This window comes from Rhinolophus ferrumequinum, chromosome 11 (genome assembly GCF_004115265.2).
Source record: "Rhinolophus ferrumequinum isolate MPI-CBG mRhiFer1 chromosome 11, mRhiFer1_v1.p, whole genome shotgun sequence".
Taxonomy (NCBI): Eukaryota; Metazoa; Chordata; class Mammalia; order Chiroptera; family Rhinolophidae; genus Rhinolophus; species Rhinolophus ferrumequinum.
In genome coordinates, this window is record NC_046294.1 from 7,944,332 (window position 1) to 7,963,402 (window position 19,071).

General features: G+C 55.8%; 1 protein-coding gene across 4 annotated transcripts; it reads left to right on the forward strand.

Annotated features, from left to right (window-relative positions):
- Positions 1–7,557: 7,557 nt before the first annotated feature.
- Positions 7,558–18,804, forward strand: CHRM1 (cholinergic receptor muscarinic 1). Of its 4 annotated transcripts, XM_033120878.1 has the most exons (4): positions 7,558–8,090; positions 8,525–8,616; positions 9,379–9,577; positions 16,290–18,800. In XM_033120878.1, exon 4 carries the CDS (start codon positions 16,366–16,368, stop codon positions 17,746–17,748), a length of 1,383 nt encoding a protein of 460 aa, XP_032976769.1. In that variant the 5' UTR covers positions 7,558–8,090; positions 8,525–8,616; positions 9,379–9,577; positions 16,290–16,365; the 3' UTR covers positions 17,749–18,800. The 4 variants fall into 4 exon arrangements, with proteins under 4 accessions (XP_032976769.1, XP_032976768.1, XP_032976770.1 ...); XM_033120877.1 differs by lacking the exon at positions 9,379–9,577; XM_033120879.1 differs by lacking the exons at positions 8,525–8,616; positions 9,379–9,577 and having other exon boundaries at positions 16,290–18,804.
- Positions 18,805–19,071: the final 267 nt, after the last annotated feature.

Here is a 19,071-nt window from a genome sequence, read left to right on the forward strand (position 1 = left end):
GAGAAACAACGGTTTGAACCAGAGTGGGGGACGGGGGCGGAAGAAGGGGAAAGAAAAAAAAAATCATGCAGCGATCACCTATGCAGAAAATGCAGTGCAACCTACAAATGCAACTACAACTAAAACATGAGCTCAGCAAGGTTGCGAGTTACAAGATCACTATTTTAGAAGAATTGCATTTCTGTATACTAGCAATAAACAACTGGAAATCAAAATTTAAAAGACAATATCATTTACAGTAGCATCAAAAAATTTGAAATATGTGGAGACAAGAACAAGATCAGTGGTTGCCAGAGGTTCAGAGGAAACGAAGACGGATATATAGAGGGACCACAAGGGATTTTTAGCGCAGGAAAACTATTCTGTATGATACTATAACGTCATTATGCATATCAAAACCCTCAATAAACTATAAGGTAAGTATTATTATCCTCAGGCTGAGGAAGGTTATGAGACACAGTTAAGAAATAATGGAGACTACACTTGAACACAGAGTTGACAGAATTCATGCATGTGTACACACACACACACAGTGTTCCCACCTTCCTCACCATTTTTCTCTGCTCCCCTCAAGGCTTTCTTAGAATTAGTGAAAAACCTTATACATCTTGCTCTGCCACCACCACCTCCAGAGACAGGCACACATTGTCCCAACCCCAAGGGGGAGGCGAGAGGACTGGTATGACAAGCACCTGGCTCTGCAGGGACCAGGGCACACAAGCCCCCGCAGACCCAATGCACAGAATCCCATTGGTCCTGGTTTCTGTTTCTAGACCCACCCTCTTCCCTGCCCCATCTGGCCCCTTAGCCTTGGCCCTGCCCCTGATTCTACCAGCCCATCTTAAAAGAACGTCAGAGCTGGGAGAGTCCTTTGGGACCATCTAGTCCATCTTCACCTCTATCCCCACCCCATTTATAGATGGGTAGCCTGAGGCTGAGCGTGAGGCCATGGCTCCTTCTCTCCCACAAGGTTCTAGACTGTGCCTCCAAAGTGACTCCAATAGTCTGGAGTCCTGACATACTACATAACCTACGGAACTAAGTCATCGTCCCCAGCCAGGCCTACACCCTCCCCACTGGGGCCAGTTCTCACTGACAATCTCTCTACCTTTCTTCACCTTTTTCCCTGTTTCCGAAGTTCATGGGCGCTGGTCTGCCCTGGTATCTTTCTTTCCCAAGATTATCTCATCTCCTTAACTAGCTCGTCAACCCTATGGCTTCTGGGCTCTCGTTTCTTCTTCCCAGTGTTGAGGACAGTGCTGGGCATAGACTCCAGACTGTTCCCTTAGGATGGGGCTGCATTATCAACCTGGAGGAAGTAGGACATATGATAGGCTGCACTGTGTGGTTGTTAAACAGTGACTATTAGTTGAAAACTCTGGAAGCCTGTCCCTGATTGTATGTAGGGCAAGGGAGCAAAGGAGCTTCAGAAGGAGCGTTGAGCTTGGGCTAGGCTTTAATCCCTGTCTTCTCCCATCTCAGGTGGTTTGCAGAGTTACCTCACTGGCTGTTGGTGGCAGGAAAGCTAGAGTGGGCCAGGCGTGTGCTCAAGGGAGAGGTCCACAAGCCTGGGAGAAAAACATAGAGATAGATACTCACCCCAAAAGTGAGGCAGCTTAAGGCCCAAGTAGGGCTGCTTCCCACTGTCCAAAACCCAAACCCAGCCTGGCTTCCTACCTCCCTCCCAGCATTGGCTCGTTTTCTGTTGGGAGGCCGCCCTTCAGTACAGGGTTTCCTCCTTCCAACATGCTCCCAGCCCCTGGCTTTCTGAGCCTCCCTTTCTCTGTGGAAAGGGGAAGGGCAGGGGAGGTTGTCCACGCCCCCAAGGGTCACATGCTCCCTATCTCCGGCGGCAGGGCACAGACCCTTCTCCGACTCCTCAAGGGGGCTCCAGCTTCTGACAAACCCCTGATGCCTCCAGGAAGAGGCAGTTCTAGCCAGCAGGCCCCTCCCACTACCCGGCCTCAGCCGCGGAGCTCTGGCCCTAACTCGATTGTGCACTGTTAATCAAGCGAGTGCCCGCGGGCGGAGTAAACAGGCAGCCTCCAAGGTCCATTCAAATTCATCAGTCCCTGCCCTGGTCAGGCCTCCTTCAGCGCAGGGGCTGGCAGGAGGTGCAAAGGGGGCGGGGGAGGAGAGCCTCAGACCCTGGCAGAAAGGCTGATTACCCCCACAGTCCAGGGATCTGGGGGAGGCGGGGGAGACGATGTGGATACATTCATGTTGACATTGGGAGGACCCTCAGGATAGGGGCTAAAGCAGTGATCAGAAGTCAACTGGCCTAATTCTGGCACCTACTAGCGATGCGACCTTGGACAGATTGCTGAACCTCTCAGGGCCTCAGTTTCCTTATCTATAAAATGGGGGTAGTAATTCTCCCTATTTCGTGGGGTTATTACGAAAATCAAATTCGTTAAAATATGTAAAACATTGAGAGCAGTGTCGACACATACTTAGGGGTATGTGTTTGTTAAATAAACGGGACAGCCGAATGAAGGGCTGGGACAGACACTGGCCTAACAAATTCCCAGGATACCCCTCGGTCTCATAAAGGGGCCAAGAGGGTTATCAGCTAGTTAGGCTCCAAGCTGGGGGCAAAACCTACAAACTGTAAAGGAGTCAAGAGGGCTGACCCTAACGTCTCTGGGCCTCAGTTTTCTATCTACAAAATTGATATCAGAATTTCACCTGATCATGGAGCTGTTATGAGTATTAAAAGAGAAAGTGCACGTAAAGCGCTTGTGAATGCGGTAGCCAGAAGTAAGCACCCCGTGAAGGGCAACCAGCTCCTATTCCTTCTGAGAGTTAGATCTGCACCATCCCTTCCCCACTCCGCCAACAAAAGTACTCCACTCAAGGCACGAAGGAGAAATTTGTACCATTATTATTATTCTCTCCGCGAAGGAAAATGGGCGCTTCGTACCAGGCACACCCCACCCCAGGAACCCAGCCTCTCGCCGCGCCCATCTGGGCACCGAGCTGGGCAGGCCACTAGGGGGCGCGGCGGGCGGTACGGAGAGCTGTGGGTACAGCTGGAGCGGACGCAGGCAGCCCGGGACCACCCCTAGTAGAAGCTGCGGGTGCGCGACGCCGCAGTCTGGAAGGGTGAGGGACGGACCCTGCCCACCCACGGACTTGCAGAGCCTGGCAGGGGCCAGGGTCTCGCCGAGAGGTGGGTGGGAGGGGGAGTGGGCTTAGGTGGTTCCACTCGCCGGCCGGGTCCCACTCCTCGCCATAGAGAGCTTGCAGCTTCGGTCTCCGCCTCGGTGGTGACTCGAGGACAAGACGTACACGCCCACGGGAGTCGGGGGAGGGATATTACGAGGAAAAGAAGCAAACTGAACAGAATCGGGGACAGGGGACCCCGAAATTGGTCTTGCCTAACCGAGTCACTTCCTGGGCGCGCAGACTCCGCTATGGAGGTGGAGAGCTGGGGAGAAGCCTTAGGAATCCTAACCTCAGGTCCAGGTTCCGATCCGAAGTTCCGGCCCGAAGCTCACCCACCCCACCCCACACCACGCCCCGACTTCTCTCCAGCAGTGTCACGTCGGGTCTAGGCCTGGGCGCCAGCTTTCACAGCATGTGGCGGAAAACTGGGGGCTCCGTGTCCACTGCCTAAGCGAAGCCAAGTCAACGCCGTTAATTAGATTTTTCCGGCTGTTTTTGGCCATAGACATCTGAATGGGAAGCACCCGCCTCCAGAGCGCGAGGGAAAGCGCCCCTTTCCTCATCGAGGCCGCACGTCCACGATGCGTCCAACTCCTCGGCGGCAACAAGCAGGCTTCCGAGGTCCTGTCCTCATAGGCTGGACAGAGAACGCTCCGGAACGCCCAGTGGGAACGCAGCTCCACGCTGCGGCCGGTCCCCCCAAGAATCAGACTCGTCCAGGATGCGTTGCCTCGGTTCCCAGCATTCACCACCCCGCCCCACCCCAGGTGCCCTAAACTCCGCCGCGTCACTCGACCCGCTCGCTGTAAGGATTGGGAAGCGCTCGGCTCAGGGCCGCCCCAACCCCCGTTTCTTCCGGAGCTGACCTGGAGGCTTGGGGGCAGGGGAGCGAAACTGCTTGGGGCCCTCCCCCTGTCCCCAGGCTCCCAACAGAGCTCCGCGAGGAGGCGAAGCGCCCTGTACGTGGAGGGGTATTGTTTCTGCGTGGCCTTGATTTCGGAACCAGACCCAGAAAACCCGATTTCCTGTCCCAAGATGATGCCTTTGTTGTGGCCACTTGAGCCCTGGCCCTCTGGCGGTGGGGACTCCCGGGCCCCCTACTAGGCCTACTGTGTCCGCAGCCCCAAACCTGGATTTTAGCGTCGTTTTTAAATCTGGGAATTAGTCTCCCCCGGGGTCCTCGCCTTGGGGTGGGGGTTAGGGTAGGGGGCGAGGCTAAGGGCCTAAAACAACGGTGGGGTGGGGGGAAGGAGGAATGCCCTCGGGACGACCAGCTGCCCCTGACCACTGCCCCCCTCCCGGGCTCCCCCGATGGAAATCACCTCGATGGCGGATGAGAACACACGCCCCTTCCCGAGGAACTAAGGACCTACCAGCACCGCTTCAAAGATCTGGTGGGGGCGAGGAGGACCGTCCATTTCGGCCTCCTCCCAGGTCTGAGGAAACATCACCGAGAGGTGGTGAGATTATCTGGGTTTGATCTGAGTTGGGTTCAAGCCGAGGGCAAGTGTTTAAATACCGTGGAGGGCGCTCACTTCCTTCCCGCATCCCCTCGCGACATTCTGACAGGATCCCCGCCTTTTAAAAATGCTGTCCCACGGGTCTCTGCTGTCCTGGAACTGCCCCTTGCATACTCCCACCGCGACCCCAGCCCCAGCCCCAGAATAGCGCCAGGCACATGGACCGCACCTTGCGTGAATCCCCTGGGATGCGCATCTCCTGTCAAATGTACTCATCTGTACAATGGGAATAAGAAGAACATCCCTCAGAGAGTTGTGGAAAACAAACCAGTTCGTGAATGCAGAACGCTTAGCAGCGCCTGGCACTTAGGAAGTGCTCAGTGCAAGTTATAAATAACAAGAATAACTGCTTTCACTTGTAGCAAACGCCAGTGCCACGTTTAACCTGCAACTAATCGTCAAACAGCGCCGTCAGAGAGGTGTTTCTAACTCCCACGACATTGATGAAGAAACTGACCTGGAGACTTAGAGCGGGGCACTAACATGCGGTTCAACTAGGAAGAGACAGAATTGGATTCGCACCCAGGGCAGCTTCTCCCCTCCTCCACCGTGGAGAGGCTGAAAGAGGGGCCCAGCTGCGCGGGGTCGATCCCGCGCTCCCTCGGAGGCCTGGAGGAGTGAATCCTTGGCCAAGAGATCAAAAGTAGCAACCTACAGAAGCGAAGACCCAGATGTCCTGCACCAGCCCGGTCCCACCCGGCCAGAGAGAAGACAGAACTGGCTGAGGTCAGGCCCCGCCGCTCCAGAGTGGCTGCGGGTCGCGCAAGGGGGGGAGGGGAGGCGGGCCCCCACGTGCGCTGCCTGCGGCTGCTTCGCAAAGCCCTTTGTCGCGAGCAGCAGCGTTCGTGCCGCACTCGGCGGCTTAAAATAAAGACAATGTTCCCAGCCTCCCTGTGGCTAAATCGGGCGCGGGTGCGGGGGCGGTGAGAGAGCCGGGTGGGAGAGCTTCTCCCGGCCTTATCTCCCTTCTCCCTTCCTGCCTCAGTTTCCCCATCTGGTCATGGGACCTAGCCATGAAGACCTGGGCAGAGAAGAGTCATACAGCCACGGCAGGGGTGAGGGTGAGGGAGCGGCGTCACACCCTGCCTCCGCGGCAGCACGGACTTAAAGAGGAAACCGCTTGGACTGGGGAGGACACTCTACAGGAGGCAGGGGAAAGCTGGACACCCTCCTCTCCCGCCTACAAAATAAGTGTTTTTATTTCTAAAGGGACGTGTGCAGAGGCGGTGGGAGAAGAGAAAAGGGAGACCAAGGAGATTGGGGGGAGGGGGCAAGGAGAGAGCCTGATTCAGACTCGGAAATGGATGTTGAGCGTGGAGGCCTAACACCCCCACACTCAGCCACGTGTACGAGCACAAGTGCACGCAGCCCCACCGCGCAAGAGCCTCAGCCGCAAACCAGGACAGCCCAGCAGGGGGCAGCCTGAGTCCAAGCCCACGGGCAGGGACTGGTCAAGTTCTAACGCACCCCTGACCCGAGGGCTGACCCTGGGGTGGGAGGGGAGTGCTCAAATTCCTCTCCAAGCTTCATTGTCTCCTCCACCTCAGAAGGGAGGTGAACTAGGTGGCTTTGAGAAGTAGAGATGCCCCCACATGTGCCTGCCTCCTCTGCCTACCACTGGCATTGGATGGCTGCTGGCTAAGCCCAGGAACTCCAGTTTCTGCTCCACCTGGCACCACTGGCAACTGAACTCCAGCATGAGGGAGCCCCAGGTTACCCTCAGGCATCAAAATCGAGAGGGGTGCTTGGTGGGGAAGTGAGCAGGGGAAAGTGGTGGAGCAGGTCCACACCCCTGACCGGACTCCAGAGCCTTGGGCTTAGAGCCAAGGGACCTGCATCCAAACACTCACCCACCACATATTAGTCACACCTCTCTGCTCTTTGGTTTTCTCATCCATGTAATGGGGATAATAGATTATCCTGGTCCTTCCTACCTTCAGTGTGGCCCCATGGGGCACAGGACATAGCAGCCCAGCAGTCGCCTCCCCCACTCTACCCAGTGGTCAGCTCCCCAGGAGGTTTCTAGGGCCAGGTGAGGGTAGTGCAGCACCCAGGTCTCTATGCAAACGGCCCCCAGGGGTTCTATCTCTGAGGAAACACAGAAATCCAAACCAACCTAGGGGCAGGGGTGCTTGCCAAGCAGTGGGTCTAAGGAAGGTGGTGTGGAAGGGCAGGTTCATCACTTCCCAGGTACACACCTGTGAGCCTTGAGTAGGAGTCAGGGGAGACAGAATTTGACAAGCTGGGAGGAGAGCTATCTGTCTGCCTGTCTGTCTGTCTTCCAAGTGGAAACTGGGGGTGGAGCAGGCAGGGAGATAGAGGCTGCCTCGCTGTCAGAATTAACAAGTTCCACAGTTGGGCAACACTCAGACAGACACACACCAAATACAGACACACGTGTACACAGTCATCCTGGCTCCAGACCAACAGGGTGACACCTGCATTTCCACAGGCTGCATGGTGACATGTGTGCTCAGGGACACATATGTGCGAGGCACTCAGCAGCACCTGGAGAAGGCACACAGCCCCCCCCCCGTACCCCCCCCCCCCCGCCCTCATCTCCACAAACCAGACACCCGTATACCCTCACACCAGGCTATGCAGCACGGACAGATGCGAGAGCACACAGCCCGGCATCCAGGCGTCTGCTCAGCCCCCAATGGAGGGGGCCGGGGTGGGGGGAGGTACGCCAGCCCTCTGGGTCTGTTCCAAGTTGGAGCCTCTCACGTGAGGCCCAATGTGTCATTTCCAAACAGAAGGAATCTAGCTCCTTCACAGCGGGAGGAAGAGCAGGGTGTGGGGCTGGGTGGGTGGGTGGGTGCGTGGGCATGTGCAGGGGGCAGGGCGTGTGTGAGGAAAGAGGCATGTGAATACCACAGGGGTTGTGTTGGGGGCCACGGTGCATGCAGGTTGGGGGCTCTAAGGTTGGGTGGGGGAAGGAGTCCAAGGAAACAGAGTGTGCCTTTGTGAGGGTGTGTGTGCCGCTGAGTCTGTGCGGTGGGTGTGGGTGTTTGTCTCCCTGTATCCGCCTTCTTGGACTTTTAGTCCTCCTGGGCTTTTCTTCCTCATGTCCTACCCCCTCCTTCTCGTGGCTCGAATTGGGGACCCTGGTGGAGTAGAGGGTCACACTCCAGGACCCAGTCCAACCCCAGACGCTGCCTGAGGCTTCCCTGCAGCTCCGCTCCCCTCCTTTCCTCCCTCCCTCTCTCCCTTCCTCCCTCCACCCCCCCCCCAGGCTGGCGTGCCAGGGGGTGGGACATGCCAATCACTGGCTGTGCCTCTCCGGCTGCCAGCACAGGGCGCAGCTCCCCCTGGGAGCCAGGTGTTTGGGTCCCTGGAGACGCTGCCGGCCCCCAGGGAGGCAGAGGGGTTGAGGACCCTACAGACCCCTCCAGCCCCATGGTGAGTACATTTGGAAGGGTTTGGGAGGGGCTCCCGTGAGGTGGGAGCTGAAGAAGCAGCGTCCCAGGAGCAAGGTAGGGACCATAACTAGAAGGAAATGCGGATGGACCTCAGAGAAGGGAGGGGTCTGGGGAGGGGTCTAGAGACTAAAGGGGCTCAGCAGCATTGGATGGGGTTCATGCCCTATCTCCTGGCTTTGAGTGGGTACACCTATGTTTTTCTGGGGTTCAGAGGAGATGGAGACCCCCTTAGGAAACTGGACCTGGAACCCAGAAGGGATCACGCTGCCATGTAGCAGGCACAGTCCCCAGAACCCCAGGGATAGAGTGGGAAGGGCAGGGGGCCAAGGGGCAACCCTTGCCATCAGCGCCCTGTGGGAGATTGACCCCCCAATTGGGATGCCAGTCCCAGAACCCCTTCCTCTCCGTCCTCAGGGAATCCTGAATCCCACCATCCCCATCCACCTTCAGCCTCCCAAGATGAACTGAACCAGGCTGCTGGCCAGATGGACAAGCCGGATGCCAAGGTGGGTGTCGGGCCAGAAGCCAGCAGGAGACCAGGCCAAGAGCCCCAGGGCTCTCCGGGGACAAATGGGCACATGGATGGCCATGCCGGCCAGGGAACGTGGCGCTAACATGTGCAGGGACCCTCCCTATGTCCATAGTATCTTGCGCTCCCACAGGGCAGGTCCCAGTCCTATGCCCAGGTCATGCATGGACAGTAATGGGCACCCATGCCAAGTACCCATCCTAGTACCCCCAGACTCCACAATGTGGGGATGGGCTGGAGGCCAGGAGCTCTGATTCTTGCAGAGTTGCCAGCTCCTGGGCTGGCAGCTGGGGAGGGGTGGTCAGCTGTCACTGGGTCATTCAGACAGTGCTGCTCAGGTGTTATCAGTGCCAGTGGACTGGGGTCCACCTCTTCCCACAAAACATACCTGCAGCTCCACCCAGACTGGCCCAGGCCTTGCCCAACTGGCCGGAAGGAGTCATAATGTCTCCTGCAACCAGACAGTCTCCTGTCCCTGGATAATCAGCTGCTCACTGAGCTGTCAGATGACAGTTAGTTCTCTGCCCCCTGACCTCAGCCTAGGCAAGCGGTGATCGTCACTGCGATATAGAAGGCAGGGGAGGAGATGGCGAAATGGGACTGCATAAGATGTGACTCTTGGCCTCCCAGCTGGGGCCTCGAGGTCTGAGAGCTGAAGTGCAAAGAGGACTCCAGAATGTCAAGAAGGGGTTAGGCAGAGATCACGTCAGACCTAGAAAGGAACCTCCCCATTGTACAGGTGGAGAGACTGAGGCTGAGAAAGGGGAAGGGACACGCTCGTGATCACAGAAGACATACTTAGGAGTCCAGTGGGGGATTGGACCCGATTTTCCTCGCCGTCGGCATCGCGCTACCCTCCCACTTGCCTGAACAGGATGACGGGTGGGGAGCGGCAAGCTCTATGAGGCAGAAGCTTGGGCTCTGACTGGCGGAGAGAGGTGGGTGAATATTGCACTAGGTTTCTGCTCTGCTTGATGCCATGGTGATGCCTAGAAGGATGGGGGAGGGAGGGAGAGAGAAGAAAGGAAACAGGGAAGGGAGCACAAGGAGTGAAGAGCAGGGGGCATGCGGAGAGGAGGATGAGGGGCCCAGCACTTCTGATGCCACCGGGCAAAGTGAAGTCTAGGCCCAGCCTGCTGACTGCCAGGCTCTGGCATGGCCTGGCTGAAACCAGGCCACTGGTTAAGGTCCATCAACAGTGAGTGTATTTGGCAGTGGTTCTAGGGCTGACGCTCCTCTTCCGGCTCAGCAGTGCCTTTATGAGCATTTCACTGATGGCTGCTGCCCTCCTCAGGGCTAGTTGGCTCTCTTAGTGGTAACTGTGGAGCCTGACTGTGTGATACAGTGTACTTGTTTACCCCCTCATTCCCAAGGCCAGGCATCAGAAGGGAAGTCTTGTGCACCTTTGATGGGTCAAGAGCAGCCTTCAGAGAAAAGTGAACCCAAGGGGAAGAGGGCTACCTCGGACAGGCTAGCTTCTGGGTTACGGCCCCAGCAGAAGGGACAGGTCAAGAGACCCTCCTCACTGCCCAAGTGAGGTCCCAGGTGCCCAGCCCCTCAGCCCGCACCTCGGACCTCCTCCTCCCCAATATTACCCGTTCTCTTCAGTCCAGGTTCTGCCAGCTTCCCGGCCCAGAATCACAAGATGGTTTCATTCCTCCCTCCTGGATCTCTTCCCCAGCACCTCCTCATTCTCTGCCTCCCCTTCTCCACTCCTTGGCCAGTGGTAAGACTCTGAAGACACTTGTGTTCAGGAATCCCTCTCCCCAGCAATCTCTCCCAGCCTCCCCCAGTGACTCTCTCCCCTCCCCCTCCTCTCATCAACCAGATCCCCAGCCCCAGGGGATTGGTCCAGGGCGCTGGCGGTCAATAGTCTGGCCTGCCATGCTAGAGGCTCTGACCTCATCCCTTAACTCTTTGAGTCCAGGAAGACTTTTTCCTCCCTTAACACTGACAGGCGCCAACTCACGCCCATGCCTATCCTGTCACACCTCACTCAGCTTCCTAGTGGCAGGTGAGGCTGGGTTTCCTTGGTCCACAGATGAGGATGCCCGAGGCTGTTCTCCTGTGCTCTCAAGCCAGGCAGGACCTCACCCAGGGGCGAGGGGCTTGGTAGGTGAGGAGTTACAGGAACTGGAGGGAACAGACGGACCAGGCTCTGGAGCTGGCCCTGACCTCTGCAGGCTCATCCTCATGCCCCTGGGCCTGAAGCCCAAGCAGGATGACCCCATGTACACATTCATGTATTTATTCTACAAATATTTATTGAGCAACTACTATGTGCTTTAAAAAAAAAACAGTGAATGAGGCAGACACAGCTCATACCCTGCCTCTCGAGAGCTATGACAGGACCACCCCCTTCACACCACCCTGTCATCATACATCACACAGATAACGATAGACACTGTCACACACACACTGACCAGATTCTGAAGAATGACTGGCTCCTCACTAGTGACTGATTCAAACTAGGGTTTGGCCAAGCTAGTCAAGGAGGGCAAGAAAGCTGTTGAGTCCCGCATCCCCACAATAGCAGTTTAGAGTAGGGGTCCAAGAGGTTAGTCTTAGAGGCAGATTGCCTGGGTCCAAATCCTGGTTGCATTGCTGATGAGTTAGCTCTAAGGTCCTTAAGGTCTCAAAGCCTCAGTTGCCCCTTTTGCAAATTGAGGATAATAGAACCTGCTTGGCAAAGAAGTTTAAACAGGTCAATTAACTCATGTATATAATGCTTAGAGATATCGGAACCAGTCAGTAAATACCAGTTGCTATAATAATATAAATAATATTATTAAAAGCTCCCAACAACCTTCACAAAGAGGCCACAGTCCTGGACAGAAAAGCACTTCCCTGCTTCCTTGCCACCTTGTTGGACCCCAAACGTGACACCCTCAGAGAATGAGTCCCAACCCATCCCCACAAAGCTATAGACTCCCCCCCAATTCTTATTCTTACTCAGCAACGCACACACCCTCACACAAAAAACACTCATCGTCCAGAAGGGTTACCAGGTCAGAACAGTGACTTGCCCAAGGTCATACAGCGAGACAAGAACAGAGACAGGGCTTAAAGCTAGGCAGAAGCAACGCCAAGGACTTCCTTGGGGAGTCCTCCGCCCATCCCCTGCAATCCCCATTGACCAACTCTTCCCCCCATGGATGTTTCACAGAATATACTGTGTAAATACAGCTTCCAGCCTCACTTTCAACCACATGGCTGACCCTAAGCCCCTCCTTTGCAGAAATTCTGGAGCACTCCTGAACCCTGGCACCCCAACTCTCAGCCCAGGGCTCGTTCCCCCAGGGGAATAAGACACAATCACAGGAAGGCTGCTTCTTTCACAACCATCATCATGCTGACCCCCAGGAGCCTTGAACAGGCAGAGAATTGCCCCCAATCAAGAGTTAAGGAGACTTGTCCAAGGTCACACAGCAGGGACCTAAAGTCACACAGCAGGGACAAGAGCAGGCCTCCAGGAACTTTCACCTGACGAGAGATGTTTGGGGGAGGACACCCGCTTCTGACTGTGGAGAAAAGGCAGAGTCACTGACAGCTCTGCTCCAAGCTGCATCTCAGGGGATCAGAAGCCCCAGGGGGTAGCAAGAATCGGGGTCCAGCTCCCCAGAACCTGTAGCCTTCTTCCCCCAGTTGTCTCAGATGGGAGGTCTTAGCTCTCACAGTTCATAGGTCAGCCAGGTAGAAAGAAAGCAGGCCCTGGAGCCCACAGGTAGAGGCAAAGTCCCTGTGAGACCATCAGGGAGTCATTCAGCCTCCAAGCCTCAGTGTCTTAACCTATAAAACAGAGATACGCATCCCCTGTTGGGGTGTCCTGTGGATTGAGGGAAATAATATCATACATCAAGTGACTGGCACACTGGTGGTGATTAATTATGGTGGCTATCAATATGGCTATTAAAATGAACATGTTGGAAGGGACTTCCAGCCATTAAGGAGAGGGATGGCCAGCCTCCTCGCTTCCAAGGACCACTTCTCCCAGGTCCCCCATTCTGAATCCTCTCATTAATTCATCAAAGCTCTAGCTAGCTTCCAACCAGAGCTTGTATGGGCAGCGGTTGCCATGTTCTCACCGTGAGGAGATGTCGTTCCAGCCCCAGCTGAGAGAACCTAAGTAAGCTGTCAGCCTCTGCAGCCTCGCCTCAGGGACCTGGGTCTTTTCTGTTCAGCATCTTTAGATGTTGGCTGCAGGACTCTGTATAAAATCTCCACAGATGCCAGGCTGATCCATCCAACGACTCCACTGTACAAACAAGCAATCTGGGGACCAGAGAAAGTCTGTGCCTGGGGTCTGGAGAGGAAGGGGCAGGGCCAAAGGGGCAGGGCCAAAGGGGCTGGGTGCTGGATCAGAATGAGGAATCAGGAATAATAACAGAGGCCTTTAACTGTCGTTTCAGTGCCAGGCACTTTGGATACTGTTGTCCCCATCAGCTGGGGGATGCAGGCAGCCAGGGAAGGAATGGTTAGATGATTGCTGATGGTCACACAGCTAGGAAGGGACGGCTTTGACATTCAAACCCAGGGCTGTGTGTGGTCCACGATGCGGGAATCTAGGTCAGGTGAGGGAGGCACTCCCTCAGAGTGAAATTTAAGGGGACACAAAAAAACCTCCCCAGTCAAGATAAATACTATCGTAATATTTTTAGAAATCAAAAAGCAAAGTACAGCCCACAGGCAGGTGGGCCATCTGCTTTTGTAAATAAAATTTCACTGGAACCAGCGCCAGGATTAGGGCGAGGCATGGGGGACGGGATGTTTGTACAAGTGCAGGGTTGGGTCCTGTCTTTGTTTAAAATTGTCCATAATGGATGTTTCGCATTAATTTCCATTTTTTTAATATTACATTAAACTATTATTTTCTTGATTATTGAGATTTTGGGCACCACCTTCAAGCTTGCACCCAAGGCAAGAGCCTCACCCGCCTCACCCGAGTCCTACCCCTGCTGTGGTGTAAGGCCCGGGTACAGTGGTGAATGAATGGAGTGCTTGGCCCAGTGTTCAATGGCTGCTCTGTTGAAGGAGGCCCCTGCAGCTGCACAGAGTGTGGCCTCTCAGACCAGCAAGCTCCTCTTCTAACAAAGCCTTTTCAGGGCTTGGCCCAGGTTGCCAGTTGGGGCTACAGAGCTGCTCAGAGGTACCTGGGAGTTGGGGAACAGGGAGGAGCAGCACCCAGTCTAGAAGCCAGGAGACGATGGGCTACACGATGCTTTCTTCCCCCTTTTCTCTGGACCTCAGTTGTGCTATTTGTTCAATGGGCATTAAACAGCTCTGAGTTCTGATCAGAGACAAGTGTCGTGCAGGGCAACCCATCCAGGGTGGTGTCTACCAGCAGCCTCACGGGGTTAGCCACAGCAGGTCCATCTGATCTCAGCCTCCCACCCGCGCCTGACTTTGGTTAAGGAAGGAGGGTGCAACAAAACTAAGTAAGCAAAATATGTAACATTTTTATGTAATCTTTTAAAAGTTCAAATTGGCAAACTATGCCCGCCCCCCCCCCCAGGGCCGACCACCAGTTTTTATAAATAAAGTTTCAGTGGAACAAACTGCTTGGGCTCAAATCCTGGTTCCTACCTTACTTGTGTGCCTTGTGCAAATTCTCTTGCTTTTCTCAGCCTCAGTTTCTTCATCTGTAAAATGGAACAAGGCTTAGCTCATAGGCTCCGGTGAAGATTAACTATCATAAGGCACATAAGCGCTTTGAGCAGCAAGTGGCACTCAGGGAGAACTAAATAACAGCAATGATCAGTATAACAACTCGTTGCTGTTGACGTATTAGGAATCTTTAATCAAACAAACAGACACTACTAGGCAGGAGGGAGCCCTCATTGCCACACATGCTAAGACTCCATGGGAACCGTGCTTACCGTGTGTGGGGCTGTTCTAGGCACTTTACATCGATTGACTCGTTTAAGCCTCACAATAATTCCTTGATTTGTTAGCTAGGGACTAGTATTATCCCTGTTTTTCAGTTGAAGAAACCGAGGCACATAGAAGTTATGTCACCAGCAGAGATCGCACATCCAGTAAATGGTGTAGCCTGGAGTTAAATGCACACAGTCTGGCTCCAGAGTCCAGGTCCTTCTACCAGGATGTTACATGTGCCCCGTCACATGCAGACTGTCCCACACGTGCACTGACAGCCGCAGTCTTTCTTGTCCGTGGGTCACACTCTGAACTCCCCACACTGAGAATCGCTCTCACCATGGTGACAGCTCACCATGAGCCGTGGAGATGGCCTCCGCCACACACACTCTGGGTTACACACCATCACAGCCACACACCCATAGGCCATCTATCACCCAGCAACCCCCTCACAGGTATGGCACTCTAGTCTCTCTGTCACAGACAAGGTCCCCAGGAACACCAATGGTTGGTAGGTCCTTGCCCTAAATCTCTCCCTTGGAATTTTTCCAATGTTATATCCCCTGAAGCTACAGCTGCAGGCCTGCAGGAGGAGACCCCAATCTTGTCAATGGACAGATGGACATCTGAGGCCCAACACAGGAAGGGACCGGCCAAAACACAGCAGCAAGGCCATGGCCGAGCTGTGGGTACCGCCTGCCAGGCCAGGAAGTTGCTAAGAGCCCTGGGTTTTCCTTTTACCCACATTTAGTTCCTGGGCTTGACTCCAGCTTCAAGAAAAATCTGGGGGATCTTCCTGTTCCCCTAGCTGCCCCCCACTCAGCTGGAGTCCTGGAACAGAGTGCGGAGATGGAGGGGGCCTCCCACACCCCATCTGGGGCCAGACCCCCGCTTATCTGGGAGCTGAGTCCCTCGCCCCTGCTGCCTGCTTTTACTCCAGATCTCCTGCCACCAGGGGAGCGTCCAGGCCCAGGGCAAGTTTCCCTGCTGCCCTCAGAGAGGGTCACATCCAGCTCCAAACCATTTCTGTCTCTCTCTCTCTCTCTCTCTCTCTCTCCATACACACACACAGCGCCCCTCTGCTCCCGTCTCTTTCCCCTTCTCTTCTCTGGAGCCCTCCCCTACCTTCTCTCTCTCCTTATTTGATGGAATTATCCCACTGGAGCTCCGCATGCTCAAAGAGTGAGAGAGAGAAGTGTGTTCTGATGATCCTCTCCACCTGTGTCGCCGTGGCCAGGCCTTGTGGCTGCTCGGAGCTAGGGTTGCCTCAGTGAAATGAGGATTATAAGAGACCTTCCTCCTAGAGATGTACAAGAGTTAAATTAGATAATTCAATGAAGTGTCTGGTGTGTAGCAACTACTCCGTACATGAGAGCTTTAATAAAATTGAGTGAAATGCTTTGAAAATTTGGCAGTACTGTATTCAAAGCGAATCTCCCGACTCCTTCCACATCAGTTAAGCAAGACAGAAATTAGTAGCAATTTCTCAGTGAGAAAGTTGAGGCTCAGAATCTAAACGGTGAAGCTGGAATGAGGACTCTGGATTCCAAAGCCACCCCACCTCCATGCTGCTGGCAAATCCATTCATGGCTGGGAATGTGCATTCTAAATGACCGTGTGTGGACACCAGAACAGGAAGGGACCAGCCGGTAGGGGAGGGTGACGCAGTCTGGCCTGAAGCTCTGGGAGGGCAGTGGCTGCGTTCCTAGCACCGTCCACTCCAGGCTCTAGGGGATATCCAGCAGCCCAAGCAAAGCCAATGTCCTCTCTTTTCAGGTGATGACCTCCCCCTGAGGAAGCCCTGTCGTGTGACTAGAGGAAGGGGCTGCCCCCCGAGCCCCACCTGGCCACCATGAATACCTCAGCCCCACCCGCCGTCAGCCCCAACATCACCGTCCTGGCACCAGGAAAAGGTCCCTGGCAAGTGGCCTTCATTGGGATCACCACGGGCCTCCTGTCACTGGCCACAGTGACAGGCAACTTGCTGGTACTCATCTCCTTCAAGGTCAACACGGAGCTCAAGACAGTCAACAACTACTTCCTCCTCAGCCTGGCCTGCGCCGACCTCATCATCGGCACCTTCTCCATGAACCTCTACACCACCTACCTGCTCATGGGCCACTGGGCTCTGGGCACGCTGGCCTGCGACCTCTGGCTGGCCCTGGACTACGTGGCCAGCAACGCCTCCGTCATGAATCTGCTGCTTATCAGCTTTGACCGCTACTTCTCCGTGACCCGGCCCCTGAGCTACCGCGCTAAGCGCACACCCCGCCGGGCAGCCCTGATGATCGGCCTGGCCTGGCTGGTTTCCTTCGTCCTCTGGGCCCCAGCCATCCTGTTCTGGCAGTACCTGGTCGGGGAGCGGACGGTGCTGGCTGGGCAGTGCTACATTCAGTTCCTCTCGCAGCCCATCATCACCTTCGGCACAGCCATGGCCGCCTTCTACCTCCCTGTCACAGTCATGTGCACACTCTACTGGCGCATCTACCGGGAAACGGAGAACCGGGCCCGGGAGCTGGCGGCCCTGCAGGGTTCTGAGACACCAGGTAAGGGAGGTGGCAGCAGCAGCAGCTCAGAGCGGTCCCAGCCGGGCGCTGAGGGCTCAGCGGACACCCCTCCAGGGCGCTGCTGTCGCTGCTGCCGGGCCCCCAGGCTGCTACAGGCCTACAGCTGGAAGGAGGAAGAGGAGGAGGATGAAGGCTCCATGGAGTCCCTCACGTCGTCAGAGGGTGAGGAGCCTGGCTCCGAGGTGGTGATCAAAATGCCCATGGTGGACCCGGAAGCACAGGCCCCCACCAAGCAGCCCCCCAGGAGCTCCCCGAATACAGTCAAGAGGCCAACCAGGAAGGGGCGCGAGCGAGCGGGCAAAGGCCAGAAGCCCCGAGGGAAGGAGCAGCTGGCCAAGCGGAAGACCTTCTCACTGGTCAAGGAGAAGAAGGCGGCTCGGACACTGAGCGCCATCCTGCTGGCCTTCATCCTCACCTGGACACCGTACAACATCATGGTGCTGGTGTCCACTTTCTGCAAGGACTGTGTTCCCGAGACCCTGTGGGAGCTGGGCTACTGGCTGTGCTACGTCAACAGCACCGTCAACCCCATGTGCTACGCACTCTGCAACAAGGCCTTCCGGGACACCTTCCGCCTGCTGCTGCTCTGCCGCTGGGACAAGCGCCGCTGGCGCAAAATCCCCAAGCGCCCTGGCTCCGTGCACCGCACCCCCTCCCGCCAGTGCTGATGGGCCCCTCGCTGCATCCCCCCACCCCAGTCCCTGGGAGAGCCGGGTAGAAGGCGAGCGGGCAGGGGCTGTGACTGCAGACTCAGGGCCCTGCTCAGTCCCCGCCAGGCATCCCAGCCCCGAGGTCACCTTCCTGGACAGCCCAGAGAGACCCTGCCAACTTTCCAAGCTTTGCTGTTCCCAGGCAGGATGAGAACCCGGGGAACAGGTTTTTCTGTTCCCTGCTAGGTGGGAATGGGCTCTTCACCAGGAAGAAGGCCTGGGAGGAGGATCTGGCCTTTGGATTCCTTGTTTGCGTTTAGGCAGGAAGTCTGTCCAGAGCCAGCTGGGCGGGCCAGGAGAAAGGTTTGCCATTACAGTCATCCTTGGTCCAGTGGCTGGTCTGGATTGGCGGTGGGAGATGACAACCCCTGGGGACACAGCAGGGAACTGACACAAACCACTGAGAGAAGCTTGGCTCAAAGGGAGCAGCCCCTGGCTGGGGATCCCCTCCATCCACAGGCACAGCCCTCTCTGTTGGGCCCTAGACACACTCTCCAGGATTGTCCAGCCTCCCTACCAATGTCCCCAGAGCATCCCTTTTTTGGGTCACCCCCACGGCAAATGTCCAAGCATCAGCAGGTCAATGACACCAGAGGGGATCGGCTTGGCTAGTCACACAGGAAGTCCAGAGGCAGCAGGAGGACCCGGCGCCAGGTGTCCTGTCTGTCCCACTCTGTCATTTCCCTGGGAGTGAGGGGCAGGGGAACCTGCTGTCCAGCCTCACACCTGTAACCCCTGCCCCAGAGAAGTCCTCCGTCCCTCCCTCCCTAGTCCACAGCCATCACCTGGATACATCTGCTCCATGCAGATCACTCCAGGCCCCCTGCATGCTGCCTGCCTCTGGTTGCCCCACACAGGCCTGGCCCAGCCAACAGGCTCTCTTCTGTGAACTCCCCAGTCCCACCATGCATGGCCTCCCAGCTACCCTTATCTCCAGGCCCAGCCTGGCCCCAAGTGTTCTTTCCTTCCATCCTCAGCAAGTGCTGAGTCTGTAAATAAAGCCACATAACCAGCAGATGCTAAGAGTCCTTCCTCTCTGTATTGGATCAAGGACTTGGTCTTAGGCTTGGGCAGGATGGGGCAGGGAGGACCCAAGTACCGTGGAATGTGGGCCACTGCCCTGACAGGGTCCCAAGAGGGACAGCACTGAGTGACAGGATCTACTGAAACCTGTGGGCCCCAGCACCCCAGGGTCCCTTGCTCAGGTGAGTAGAGCTGTAATGGGCAGACCTGGCTATTGGAAGTAGGGAAACTAGGGGAGACAAACTACCCCTGCCCATA

Coding starts and splice junctions, on each gene's coding strand:
- CHRM1 (XM_033120879.1), top strand. CDS start 16,366: ATGAATACCTCAGCCCCACCCGCCGTCAGCCCCAACATCACCGTCCTG.